The following is a 13,450-nucleotide window of genomic DNA, read 5'->3' as shown; positions in this document are numbered from 1 at the left end:
CCTCCTCCATGGCTTCAGGCAGGAAGACAACTCCGGTGCAGGAGTCATCTCAAAGGAGTAGCAGTATCTGCTGCTGCTGGGAACCCAGGCAGACAGCAGGCAGCAGCTAACATTTTGCTTCTTGGGCTACGTTTCCTGCTAGCCTCTTGCAGCTCTGGAGGATAATAATGATGCAGCATGCACATAAAACAAGCCCAGTGTAGCTGCAGTGCTGGTCTCCGGAGGGGCGCGCAGGAGCTGCTATTTCTTTTCAACTGCACATTCATCTCAGGGGTTTACAAAGCTTGTTCCAGGTCATTGCAAGCTCCTGTGATTTAGTGTTCAGTGAACATACACTGTTAATATTACATTTGTGGTCCAAGCTTGAGCACGTGGGCAGGCAGGAGAGCTGGCTGTTAAGCTGAACGCAGGCAGTGCTGCCCAGTGATGAGGCTGAACCAAACCGCTCCCACCTGCCCATGACACTGTCTGTACTAGGTCTTGCCTGCATGGGGCTACAGGCAAGAGTCACCTGCCTCTTTTAACGCTGCCCGAGGGCATCTGTGAGCACTCTGTACAGTGTGCCAAACCCTGGATGTATCAGCTCCTTCTCTCCTTGGAGCCTCTTAGGTGAGGAAAGGGCCCAGATCTCTGCCCAGATCCTGTCTGTTTGCTTCTACATGCTGAGATCAGAGCTGCAGGGAGGGGACAGATGGGTTACGTCTCAGTGCTGGTGTCCTGGGCTGCTTTGATAATTCATCCAATCCTGGATGGCACCTGCCCTACAGCTCTGGCTTGAGCTGCTCCCCTGGAGAAGGTGTGCGCAGCCAATACTATCCCCCTCTGCTCCAAGCATTGCCTGTTCCAAGTGATGAGCATTGCGCTGACACAGCTCCGCATTCCTTCCACCTCTGGCTGAAAACACAGACCTCGCCAGTCTGTGCCAAGGTGAACGGTCCTCTCCCATCCAAGAGGCAAGAGGTACGCCTCGGGGCTCCCCGCGGTGGAGCGCTGGAGCTGGGGAGTCTTTCCTGATCAAACCAGCGTTGCCTCCACCTCCGCTGTACCTAAACAGAGAAACCATTGAGTCCCTGCAGTAAGGAGTCTGCTGAGGGGTCAGGTGTAGTGGGATTATTGTAAGCTCTCAGCAAACTGACTTTTAAAAGGGGGGAGACGGGAGGGCTGGAGGCGCTGAGCTGGCTGTGCAAAGCAAGAAGCTTGAGAGCCCCAGGCTGGAAGTGGGATGGCAGGAGAAGCGTGGCTGAAAAGGGACACTGGCTCAGCCAGCAGCACCATCTGCAGTCAGCTGTGGGCAGCGATAAGACCAGCTCTTGGAGAGGAAAATCTCCCTGGGGGTGTCGGGGGCAACTCAGATCAGTGTGTGATTTTGACTGGCATCTGCCTGCTGAGTCTGCGGCAAGTCGCAACCTCTGGTCTCCCAGGCACATGTCAGCTCCTTCCTCGCTTTGCCGAGCAGGAATGCGTGTGGGGCTGGCCCACCCAGGGCTCCATCAGCACAGGCGCCCGGCCCCTGCAGAGCCAGGTCCAGGGACCAGCTAACATCCACAGCCCATCACGGCAAACAGTATGGCTCCAGCAGTTCCACTGGTTTCAAGGCCACGGGGCTGGGGAGGTTGGTGAGGCGAGGGCAAACGGGGCCAGGCATCACCCCACGCCTGGTGGTCTTCGCACTGGGAACGGCTGCTGTGTGCAAGGGCTGACTCCTGCCGTGGGGATGGTGGGATCAAGGACAGCGCTGAGCTGGCGAACTGGAGAAATGACGACTGGTGACTGGCTTCTCCCCGCACAGGATGGACGGCGAGGTGCTCGGAGGGGCTGAACCCTGTCCCTGTAACCTCCGCACAGAGGACCACCGTTAGACAGAGCCCCGCAGCCCCTCTGCTTCCACAGCAAGAGCGGAGGGACATCCCCTGCTCCTGTCAGGGTGCTGCTGCGTGCCAGGCACCGCTTGGGGACCCCCCCGCGCACGGGGTGGGTGCCGTTTGGGAGATGGATGGATGCAGCTATTACTGTAGCAACAGGGACGAACTGCTCCTGGGCTGGCTGAACAGCAGAGCCCAGCTGAAACCACCCGATGTCGGAGAGGAGCTTGATGGAGGGGGGAACAAAGCCAAGGACTCTGAAATCAGAAAATGGGGAGGCAACAAATGAGCGGTCATTCACTGCTTGTCGTAACACAAGAACTGGGGGCACATGGTGAATTTGCCCAGATAGTAGGTTTACAACTAACTAGAGGGACTGTTTTTTGACATTGCATTATTAAACGCTGAGACTTGCTGCCCCGGCATGCTGCGGAGGCCAGACACGTACAGCAGAGTCCAAAGGCCATGGAGGGCAGGTCTGCCGCAGCCCAGACTGCTGAGAGCTGGAATAGATGGGATACAGGAGCCTGGGTGCACTTTTGGCTGGATGGCACATTTCACAGCTGACAGAGCCAAGAGCTCCAGGCAGTATTCAAACAATAGCTGAAGTGTTGCGTGGTAACACACGAATGTCTGGACCAAATCCAGAAGCTCTCAGTTGGTTTTCAACCAGTCCTTTTCTCACAGCATCTTCCCACAAGGAAAACTCCGGGGGTGGCCAGCACAGGTCACCCCTGGGTAACAACCTCCAGGCTCCTCTCTAAAAATGTACTGCATTATTTGCTTGTGGGCATTTCCTTGCTTTTCACCTCAACGCATCTCTTCTTGGGTTTCAGTGCTACTCAAGCCAACTGATGTAGGTAGACACCAGTCTGTCACTGCTGCCAGCATGACCAAAGGCATTTACTCTCTGTCCTGTCCAGCGACTGTCATGGTGAGCAAAAGATCCACATTTTCCTGGACAAACATAGCAGGCAAAATATGCAGATGCAGGCTGCTAGGCAGTTAACTCTGCTGGTAATTTCTTTTTCCAGCTGGGTGTCATCACTAAGGTCTGGTGCAGGATCCGGGCAGCAGCATGGTGGAGGCAGGCTGTCCGTGGGTGAAGTCAGGAAGGAAGGATCTGTCCATGGAGAGGACAGTATGCAGGGCAGATTTATCACAGGTGTAAGAAGGAAAGACAACAAGAAGATGCCTTAAGTACTCAAGAAAAACAAGACTTTATAGATCTGTGGTTTGAAGCCAATTCAGGTGCCAAACACTGATTTTCTATTCAGTGTTTCTATAGCCTTTCAGCACCTGAATCATGTCTATGAAGCATCCTCTGGAGACAGTTTGAGAGGATGCCTTTAGACAGCTGCAAGCCCTCATAAGGCAAGGCCATAGCAGGTGGCCTATTATTGCTGAGGTGTCCCAGAGATGGAAGGCACTGCCCCTAAAGTCAGGCTTGCCAGGCACCTTCCAGTCTAAGATTTTTAGTTATCATCATGTGTAATGTTGCCAGGTGTCTGAGTCTGGCTGAATTATGGAAAAGCTTTAAGGAATAAGAAACAGAATTATTTACTGTTTCAAGAGCCAGAGGTTAGGGAAAAGTTTGTTGTTTCTTTAAAAAAATAGTTGTACAGTAAATTGAGAAGCAGTATTTCATCGTCAAGGCCTGATGCCTCCAGACTTTTGAGCACTGGAGCGTAACTTGCCAGGCATGCTGTCCTGATGTCTGAGGTATGCCTCTCGTATTAGTCGTGAAAAGTCTCTTTAGAAATCCCAACTGAGGGGGACAGCTTGAAGTTACTGAACATTTTTTAATCCAGTGAAGAAAAAACTGAGTGAGGACATGACAGCAATCTTCCAACATGCAATTATTCCCTCAAGGCCACTGCAAAACAAAAAAATGATCAGCTTCATTTCAAGCAAAAAAAGGTTTATGTTATAAAAACCCCAACATTGCAATGCTGGCTGAAAAACCAGGCCACCTCGAGAAACTGTAGCATCTCCTTTACTGTGAGTTTTTTAAAAACAGTTTAGATGCACGTTTTTCAAGGATAGTCAAAATATACTTCATGTTACAGCACCGCAGAGGCCAGAGTGGATGATGTCAATCTCTCCAGCTCTGCACTCCCACGATAAGCTGTATTCCATCCTACTGGGGGGGACTCAACGGTCACTCTGAACGTCTCTGGTTTGGGAAAAGGGAAGAAGAAAGTGGATCAGTTCTACTTGCCTACAACCACCTTCTCAATCTGCTGCTGACGCTTACCCACTTCTTCAGGGCCCTGAGGCACTCTCCTTCAATACTCCATTCCTTGTTTTTTTTCTCCTAAGCTTCTTAAGTCACCAATCCCTCTTCTTTTTCCACAATGACGGATTCACTTACCCTCCCTGAACCTCTGATAACATTTCTGGAAATCCACCGAGCTGTGAAACATGTTGTTTGGATCCTTTCTAAAGGCAAAAGCCAAGAAAAAAACTCTATCCCTTTCACATCACTTTTCTATTGCCTCAGAGGAAACCAGTCCATTGAAGAGGTGTTTTACTCCTGTGGCTGCCACACCGCTCCCTGAATTGTCCGCAGCCCATGGCCCTCTAACCACAGCAGCCCCACCGATTTGAAAGGTAAATGGGCAGCAACACGAGAGAGAGCGAGGGATCGTGCTGGTTTATTGCTGTAACAGGACCGAGCGTTAGCTTCCTAAAAGGACAAACTGAAAATTCAAGTAGGTTGGCCAGACATGGGCCGGAGCGCTGGGACATCCTGCAGGAGGAGCTCTCTAGACGTGTCTCTTGGTCCCTTCTCGGTCAGTAGCAGCTGCATGTTCCAAGGGCGTCACTTCACTCGCAGACAAACCACCTGCGGGAGGGACGGGTGACTTCCCACTTCCGCGGCTGAACACTTCCAGTGATTTTTCAAACCTTTCAGATGCCTTCTTCCTCCGCACCATCTTTCTCTCCTGTTCTTTCAAAAACTGCTGCTGTAAATGTTTGTGGAAACGTTCAGTCTTCTTTTTGGCCTCTTCAAAGTGTTTTACCTTTACAAAAGCAAACGTAAGACCTTATAGCCACTATCCTAACCATGAAATACAGAATTCCAAAGTGATGATTGTCTTTGGGAAGAGAGACATCCTGCCACATCCCTTACTATGGTCAAGGTGACCTCCAAGGAAAAAGCTCCAACATTCCTAAGTATCACTCTAAACATTGGTCTGAAAAAGATTACTCACATCATCCTGCCTCCTTGACTACAATTCACTTCACACTACTGTAAGAAGCAGGTCTGGGGGACAGTAGTCACATTCTTGCATCTCAGACCCAATCCATCACACCAATAACAAAAAGCCCACGTTATAAAACCAACCGATGACAATGTCGTCATCTGGTTTGAGTGGGCTCTCAACCAGAATTTACTGCGCAAGCTAACGAGCTCTGTGTCACCCACGCACCACAGGTGTCGCACGGGTTTCCATGCTTCCATGCAGGCATGCAGTCTCTCCAGCTGTAAGGGTCTCTTGATGGTGAACAGAAACCTGTCCGCGTGCGTGGCACAAACCCAGAGCACACCTGCGCTGCAGGGCCAAACCAGGCATCACAACACAGCTTGGGGCTTGGTTGTAGCCTAGAGCTAATTCACTCACAGCGGCTGCACTGCCCCGAGGTCTTGAAACTCGCACACCATAAATGTTTGCAGGCCAGGGGGATCTCCTCAGCACACAGCTACCTAGAGGTTACCGTCAGTCCACTGAGGTAAGGGATTAGGGAACACCATTCCCATGACAGCAGAAAGAAACCTTCAGTCGGGACACGTTAGTGTCACTAGTTCATGTCTCAAGTACAGATTTTAGCAAGAGACGCTGGGAGTTGAAACCATCAGACATTAATTTCTGTATTAGACTTTCTTATTTGAGCAAACCTCACTTGAGAGGTGAAGCCAGGTAAGATTTTTTCCTTGTTCTCACTACTAACTGCTACAGGGCTGCACAGTTTATTGCCTAAGCAGGCTCACTCACGCACAGAGCCAGACCCCGGCAGGACCCTACAGTTCTGCCAGAAACAGTCAAGAGGGTGGACTTTGCAGCCCTGTGTTATAAAGCTTTGATTTAAACTGAAAAACTGCTGAAATCATGATGCTTGGGGTTTCTGACCAGAGCAGGAAGGCAAAGTTCCTTGGGATATATGCAGTAAGGTGAGGGGAGAGGATTCAGGTGGTGCTGGCTGGGTACCAAGGACGAAAAGCATGGCTGCGCGGGAGCAGAGAGGTGAGCTGAAGGGAACTACTCAGTGCGTGAAGGTCCAGGTATGTCTAATGCCACCCTAAATCCCAGTTCTGAGTTTATAGACTCAATCCGGCATTCCGCGCGTTCCCGCAGGAGAGACTATCTCACCTGCTATTGCGAATTAACCCGTTACTGCTGGACTCAAAGTGAGAAGCACTAAAGGGGGGATTGGGCTGCTAAGTGTTGCAAAACCTTTGCCTAGTTCCCTCCCTGCTGGGAAGTCACACGTCAGCGCTTCACCCATTTCTGATAATTTACCCTTGGTCTCCCTAGATATCGTAGGAACGACATCTAAGTCCAGGTTAAGTCCATGGCCGACGACGCCTGTAGCTTATCTTTCCAAAACACAGTTGACCTGCAGATAGGATATGGCAGCTGTGTCCTGAGGTCAGGATGGAGGTGCAGCCATTCATGTGGAAGGTGGCCCAAGAACTGATAGCTGCCCGTCCCGCAACCATTTGCTTCCCGCTCCTCTGAAGAGAGCCTTGGCACCCACGTCCTGATCCAGCAGAATGAAGACCCAAGGACTGAGGACTTAAGCAACGATTTAAGGACTCTGAGGAACTGAGACCCGAGCATTTGCACAAGCCGTTCCTCCAGCCTCGTGTCACCTGCGGCTCTTGCTGCCAACCTCTTCAGAGGAGGGGGATCTCCCTCTCCTTTTCCAAGACACATCCACCAGCAGCCAAAGGCAGAACAAACCCTCCCCTTGTGCCGGAGGGGGCCGTGAACCCCATCCCGGGGGGCAGTGCTGGTGGAGTCAAGAGGGGAGTGGAGACCTTCACCTTCTTCTCCAGCAGCAGCAGGGCATGGCGGCCGGCGCGGCTGGCGGAGTTGGGCAGGGAGCTGTCGGGCACATGGCTGTCCGGGTCGAGGTCCAAGTCTGCAGAGCTGCTCCGGGTGAGAGGGGGCTTCGTGTCACACACAGCAGGGTGCAGGGGGGTGCCGAGCCCCCCCCACCGACCTGTTCCCACAGCCCCAACCCACGTAAGATGTCCCCCAGCCCCAGGATGGCGTGACGAGCCCCCCAACCCCAGCCTGCTGTGAGGGGTCCCCCAGCCATTGTGAGGGTCCCGCAGCCCCAGGACGGTGTGAGGGTTCCCCCGACCCCGCACCGGGGCCCGCTGAGCTGCCGGCTCTGGGGCGGTGGGAAGAAGGTGAGGCGAGGCTGCGTGCCGCCCTGCTCCTCCATGGCCATCGTCGTTGCGTGCGCATCGGTGGTTGCCATGGGGGGCTCGGCCCTGACCCCCCCGGAGCTGCCGGGCAGTGGGGCCCGGCAGGCTGGCACGCGGCGGGGGGACAGGGCTGGGTGTATTTCTACAGGTATTTCTAGGCACAACCAGCGCACCCCAACGGCAGTGGCTCTGGGAGCCCTGCCCCAGCACCCCAGATCGCCTCCATCCTCTACCTCGGTGACACGGTGGCCACCAACAGCCACCTCCTGCTCTTCAGCCACCGCACCAGCACGGTCATCCACAACCCTGGAGGCGGTGAACACCCTCTGTCCCGACGTCGAGTACCTGCGCATCCCTGTGATGGATGGCCCCGCCGCCCGCATCTCCAGGTGCTTCGACTCCATGGCAGCTAAAATCCACAGCGCTGGGGACACGTGGGGGCTGGACACTGCTGCACTGCACTGCTGGGGTGAGCAGGTCCCCACCGTCTGCTTGGCCTGTCTCCTGAAGCACCACTCCGCATCCCTGGCAGGCGCCCACGCCTGGGTCGAGTCTTGCCGTCCCATCATACGTCCCAACAACGGCTTCTGGCAGCAGCTCATTTACTATGAGTACAAACTCTTTGGTGTCGACAGGCTCCAAACGGTCAGTTCTCTGTCACGGATGATACCCGATGTTTATGAAAATGAAGTAAGAGTAATGCTGCTGCTCTGAGTAGAGATGAGCTGTTGTGACCTCTTGGCAAGAAACCGAGGGAAAGCCAACGGCAGTTCTTCCAGATCCATGCCGGAGCGTTGAAAATAAACTATTCTCTTCTAAGGGGGTTGGGACATGAAGTCTCTGCCGCTGAAAGTACAGGGGATTGGCAATACAACCAGCAAGTAGTGGGGTTTACTATAAATAAAATCAAGCCAGTTTAAACTATGCAGTTAGTTTTCACACTTAATTCGTATGAGGGTCCTGACAGTAACTCTGACACCATCACGTGTTTAGAGAGTGTTGTTTTATTCCAGCACAAACTGTGCTCCTAAAACAGGACAGAAACTAGCTGTGAGTCAGGATATTTGGAGTTTTACCAACGTTTGTTTTTCCTAACTGGGATATGACTTTGCATTTTGAGACAGCAACCCTAAGTCCAGTCATCTGCTGCGCAACAACGCAGACTCCAGCAGCCCCGGTTGGGAGAGACCCAAGGATGTCCTGCTTTCCACTATCTGACCCTTTCTCTTCCCCCACCTGATTGCCCCAACCCTTCTTCAGAAGGTGCCTTGGGAGGTCCGTGGTTATTTGGGTGAGCTGCTCGCTGCTCAGAAAGAACCCCATTTACTCCTGGTGGGCTGGGAAGTCAAGGTGGGAGCAATAAGAGGAAGCCTGCTGTCAGTTTGAATCATTGAGGCGAGGTCATCATGTCGTTATGAACTAGAAGCCTGATCTGGGCACACTTTGACATCGCTCAGCAGCAAACCGTGTATTAATTCTGGTTTATCACAGCATGAAGTTTTCAGCTCCAGCAGCTCTGTCCTGAGTGGCAATAACAGACCCGGTTCAGGCGGGAGTCGGGGGCCCCAGGCTGGCATGTGTGTGTGTGAGGGGTCCCACAGCCCCTGGGTCAGCATGAGGGGGTCCTACAGCCCCAGTTGGTTGGAGGGGTTATAGCAAGGTGGGTGTCGGTCTCTTTTCCCAGGTAACAAGCGATAGGACTAGAGGAAATGGCCTCAAGTTGCGCCAGGGGTGGTTTAGATTGGATATTAGGAAAATTTCTTCACCAAAAGGGTTGTCAGGCATTGGAACAGGCTGCCCAGGGAAGTGGTTGAGTCACCATCCCTGGAGTTATTTAAAAGACATGTAGATGTGGTGCTTAGGGACATGGTTTAGTGGTGGACCTGGCAGTGTTAGGTTAACGGTTGGACTCGATGATCCTAAAGGTCTTTTCCAACCTAAATGATTCTGTGATTCTATGATTCTATCCTACCAATGGCACTTTGGGAGTGCTCCTCCACACCCACAAAGAGCAACCTGGCAAACTACCTCTCTGCAGGTCTCAAAGCAGCTCAAGCGATAGCTGTGGTGGGTGACGAAGAGCCTTGCCTTCCTTTGAGTGTATTGCTTTTCTCCCAAAGCACTTTCTAGAAGCAGAGCAAAGACCCGACTCCTCATGGACACGTAAGAAGTTCCTCTTGGAAAACAGAAACATTAAAGGAAAAGGACAGAACGAGCTGGTTGGGTGCACAGGTATCACAGAGAGCATCGGAGACATGGCAGACCTCTTGGAGGAGCCCCGTGTGCTGTGTGACCACCTGGGGCCTCGCTGCTTCTCAGACTGGATCTCTGACCAGACAAGGGTGCAGCTGGTGACTGTAGAGTCATCCCCAGCCCCTCTACTCCAGCTTTCCAGTGGAACACCAGGCTTCCCCGACGGAGAACAACGATGCCGCCAGCCCTAGCAGGTCCTGCAGACGTCTGGCTCTTGTGTGCCAGCCGTGGAGGGCACCACTGGCTGGGTCCCAGGCACAGGTACCTGCTGTCCGAGGGGGGGGAGACCAGGGACTTTGCGTGGATGGAAGTGGATGGAGGCTCGTTGAAGTGGGAATCCCGACCGCCTGGCAAGTCCACGGCGATGAGGCAGGTCCAAGGCCAAGCTGGGAAGTTGGGTGGGAGGCCAGATCCAGCTCGGCGGTGTACACAGCCAAGCACGGGCACGGCTGCAGCATAGCACCAAGGGTGAGCATCTCAGTTTGAACGCAACTCTCAAGAGAAGTGGGGAGGTATAGGGGTGGTGATGCTGCTGCCAGCTCTTTCCTGAACACCTTTTGCTTCGCAGCCATTAGAACCCAGGTGAGACACCTGCACCCTCACACCCGAACCTGCTGAACCAAGCTCTCGTTCTGGCTTAGGTTGCCACCAAGGCACCATCTGTGTTTCACAACAGCCTGTGGATCGCTTAAGTTTTTATATAGCGATCTTATGTTATGCATACAGTAATTAGCACACTATTATAACCACCTTAAAAGTTTGTATCTTATACGCCTACTTTATGATGTAAAGTTATGTTATAAAAACAAAGTATATGACTTTAAAAATGTCTTTAAGCTCATGTGATTTCAACTTTTGGAAACGCAGCTACAGGCAGTCAACAGCCTTCTGAGAGCAGAGCAGTGAGCCCATGCCACAGAGAGAGAGCAATAAAGTCACCAGTAAAGCCAGCCTGCCCCAAAATGGTTAAAAGAAAATTCTGGAGGGTTTTTTGGGGTACTGAAGCAGAGAACATGCGGCTGGAAGGGAGTCTGAAGGGCCATCCTGTCCATCTCCTGGCCTCCAACTGGTCTTGGGCCGCTTCAAGCATCCTCAGACGTTGCTCGCCACTGCTGGACATTGCACTCCTCATGTAGTCTATCCTTGGGCCAAGCTGTCCTGCCAGGGAGAATGCATTTTTCTTAATGTCTACCCTAAAAAAGGCTTTGCCATAATTTCAGCTCCAGAGCCAGGATGGTCCCTGACACCGTTTGAGGACTGTGATGTGGTAGGTTTAAGACCACGTCCCGGCATACGAGGGAAGGATATCGTTTACTGGCTTAGGCTCCCCGGCTTAGCAAGCGTTTGTCCTTGCTGCCTCCCAGCTGCAGATCCCGCGTCCCTCTGTGCTAATGCAGTAAGCCTCCCGACATCCCCCAGGGCAGCAGTTAATCCCCTGTCCTGAAACACAGAAAATTTCCACTGGGTGCTCCCAGGCACCCGGCTGGCGTGCAGTAAAACCACCCTGGATCTCCTCCCCCCTGCATGGAGACACGCTGCTCCTCTGCCAAGGGCAGCGGCTCACAGCTCAGCCCCCCCACCTCAGAGGAAGATTTCAGCAGTGGTTTAACGGCAGATCCAGAAGAAACTGTCCGGCCAGATCTCGTAACAACACTATCCCATCGGACACACGTTTATTTCTCCCACCTCAGGCTTCCACGCTTCGCCTGGAGCTTCTTGCCAGCCAGCACGGTGGGACCAAGCACGTGGAGGTGCCACCCATCCTTGCTGCCACCGCTCACTGGCTTCGGAGCTGTCACCCCCTCCGTGCATCTCCCGTCCCCTCTGTGCATTTCAGGATCGGGAGCGCGGAAACCCGACAGCAGCGCCTGTGTGGGAAGATCAGGAGCGTGTGCTGGGTGCCCGCGACGTGGTTAACCCCGGGCAGCGGCATCTCAGGGGTTAATGAGCCCTGACATGGGGGTGCCCCAGCCTGCCTGCTTTTGGGTGTTATTTAAAAAGAAGTGAAAACCCAGAGGATGCTTGGCAGGGGCTGTGGAGAGATGCATGGGCAAGGAAAAGCCCCCACATTTGGGGGCACAGGAGCTGCAGGGGCTTCAGAGGCGGATTCGTGGCCTTTAGACCAGGGCGATAATCCACCCCAGTACCCTCACCATGCTGAAACCAGGCCCGGGGAGCCGCGGCTGGCAAGAGGAACCGGACCCCAGCAGGGACTGGGAAGCTGCTGCCTGCCAGGAGACGGAGGCATGGGGACACACACGTCCCCATCCTTCACTGCTCCCCCCATGCTGCAGGGTCTGCTTCCCAGAAAGGCGTCTGCCTTGGAGCAGAGGTGTCCCAGTCTGCTCCCCCACCCACGAAGCAGCCGGGGCTGGGATGCCTTTCCCTCCTCCGGCTTAGCCGGAGCGGTGCCGGACCCGGCACACGGGCGGCTGCCACCGTGCCCATGGGAAACCCCATCTTTCCCGCGGCCAGAGCAGAGGGATGGCCGGAGCGGAGGGATGCCACCGGGCTGAGATCACGGCCTGAAATACCCGGAGAGAGGATCACCACATCAGGCCAGCCTGCCCGCCGCTGCCAGGCCCTTCATGGGCAGCATCAAAGCCCCCAGCCCCGGCACAAATGCTGCCCACGGGACCCCCGTGCCCAGCCCAGCTCCAGCCACCAGCCTGCACAGGGACACCCGGCAGCGGCCGGCCGCATTCCCCGGAGCAGCGAGGCATGGGGCCAGCACCACGAGGCACTAAAACCAGGGCGGACAAGGCAAAGCCGCAGATGCAGGCAGGATCTGGGTAGACCCCAGTGCCAGCAAATGAGTCGGGGGGCCGGGACGGACGGGCGTTCCCCAGGGAAGGGCTTCTCGACCCAGTGATGCCGCAGGCGGGCTGGTTTGCAGGTCCCGGTTCTCCCGTCCCCTGGCAGGGGACAGCGTGGGTGGGAGGTCCCGGGAACGCCTGGGAGGGGAATTTCCCCCAGCCCCATCCCTGAGACCGCACCGGGACTCGCCTTCTGAAAGGAACCAGAAAACCAAAACGACTTTCAACCCTCCCTGTTATGGAAAACGAAGGTGGCACCGGCGGTAGGCACACCGCGGCGACCCGGCAAGCTGCCCTTCCTTCGCCGCGCTGCGCTGGGGAAGGAGCCGTTCCCAGGACGCTTCTGGAATCGGCCCCAAAACTCACCGCCCTGCTGAGTGGAAGAAAATTGCTGTTTGGGAAAGAGGGCGGGAGCCAGCTGGGAGTTTCCAGAGGGATCAGGTTGTGCTTGCGGGGTGATGTGAGTCACAGGGCTGGAGAAGGACCGGCCGGGTGACGCGGGGGGACAGGATGCTCCCCAGCGTCACGCTGCCCCGGGGCAGGGCGAAGCCGTGCTGCGGGCAGACGGTGCCGGCTCCCAGTAGGACTGGACCTTCTCCGGACACGTGCGGCCGGTGACTCCGCTCCCCGTCACCGCGTCCCTCCCGTGTCCTGCACGAGGGTCCCAGGGCCAGCCCTGGGGCTGCTGAACCGCGGCTGTCCCTGCGCTGGGGTATGGAGACACCAACCATGGTGGGTACGGCGGCCCCGGCTTCGCCCGGGGATCTAGGGCTTCCCGAGGCATTTATTTCTGTGCCTCAGTTTCCCATCCCTACACCGGGTGGTTCCTCCCTTCCTGCCACGATAGGTGGGAGATCGAACCCGGGAGCCGAGGGTGGAGTACGACAAAAATAGAGCTTTATTTCAGGACAAGTGCAATCAGAGCTGAGTCCTTTGGCCCCGGCGCAGAGACGGCGAGCGCGGCAGCAGCCACCACGGATGCCGCACGCGGTGGTGCTGGTGCGCCCGTCGGAGCGGGCACGCTCGTGCGTGCCGGCGTCGGTGCCAGGCCGTGCGCACGCTGGGATGTCCCTTTG

The 13,450-nt window shown here is 54.9% G+C and overlaps 2 protein-coding genes across 2 annotated transcripts; one reads left to right on the top strand and one right to left on the bottom strand.

Moving 5' to 3' along the window:
* Positions 1–4,500: 4,500 nt before the first annotated feature.
* LOC128146555 (uncharacterized) lies at positions 4,501–7,328 on the bottom strand. The gene is made up of 3 exons (XM_052797987.1): positions 7,163–7,328; positions 6,916–7,094; positions 4,501–4,888 (listed from the first exon to the last, which is right to left on the bottom strand). Exons 1-3 carry the CDS (start codon positions 7,326–7,328, stop codon positions 4,631–4,633), a joined length of 603 nt encoding a protein of 200 aa, XP_052653947.1. The 3' UTR covers positions 4,501–4,630.
* Positions 7,329–7,356: 28 nt separating this feature from the next.
* DUSP18 (dual specificity phosphatase 18) lies at positions 7,357–8,142 on the top strand. The gene is given in 5 exon segments (XM_052797985.1): positions 7,357–7,396; positions 7,513–7,606; positions 7,608–7,728; positions 7,730–7,784; positions 7,787–8,142. Coding segments are annotated over 5 exon segments (543 nt in total). The 3' UTR covers positions 8,020–8,142.
* Positions 8,143–13,450: the final 5,308 nt, after the last annotated feature.

The sequence above is a fragment of the Harpia harpyja genome, chromosome 9 (genome assembly GCF_026419915.1).
Source record: "Harpia harpyja isolate bHarHar1 chromosome 9, bHarHar1 primary haplotype, whole genome shotgun sequence".
Taxonomy (NCBI): Eukaryota; Metazoa; Chordata; class Aves; order Accipitriformes; family Accipitridae; genus Harpia; species Harpia harpyja.
Note: the sequence above shows the minus strand (reverse complement) of the source record. Positions and strands in the feature narration are given on the sequence as shown.

Excerpts from the sequence above, each read along its gene's own strand:
- LOC128146555 (XM_052797987.1), bottom strand. The coding sequence starts at position 7,328 with ATGGCCATGGAGGAGCAGGGCGGCACGCAGCCTCGCCTCACCTTCTTC. Across the intron at positions 7,095-7,162 it reads ACCCCTCACAGCAGGCTGGG|GTCGGTGGGGGGGGCTCGGC; the intron begins GTTGGGGGGCTC and ends CTGTGGGAACAG. Across the intron at positions 4,889-6,915 it reads TGCTGCTGCTGGAGAAGAAG|GTAAAACACTTTGAAGAGGC; the intron begins GTGAAGGTCTCC and ends GCTTTTGTAAAG.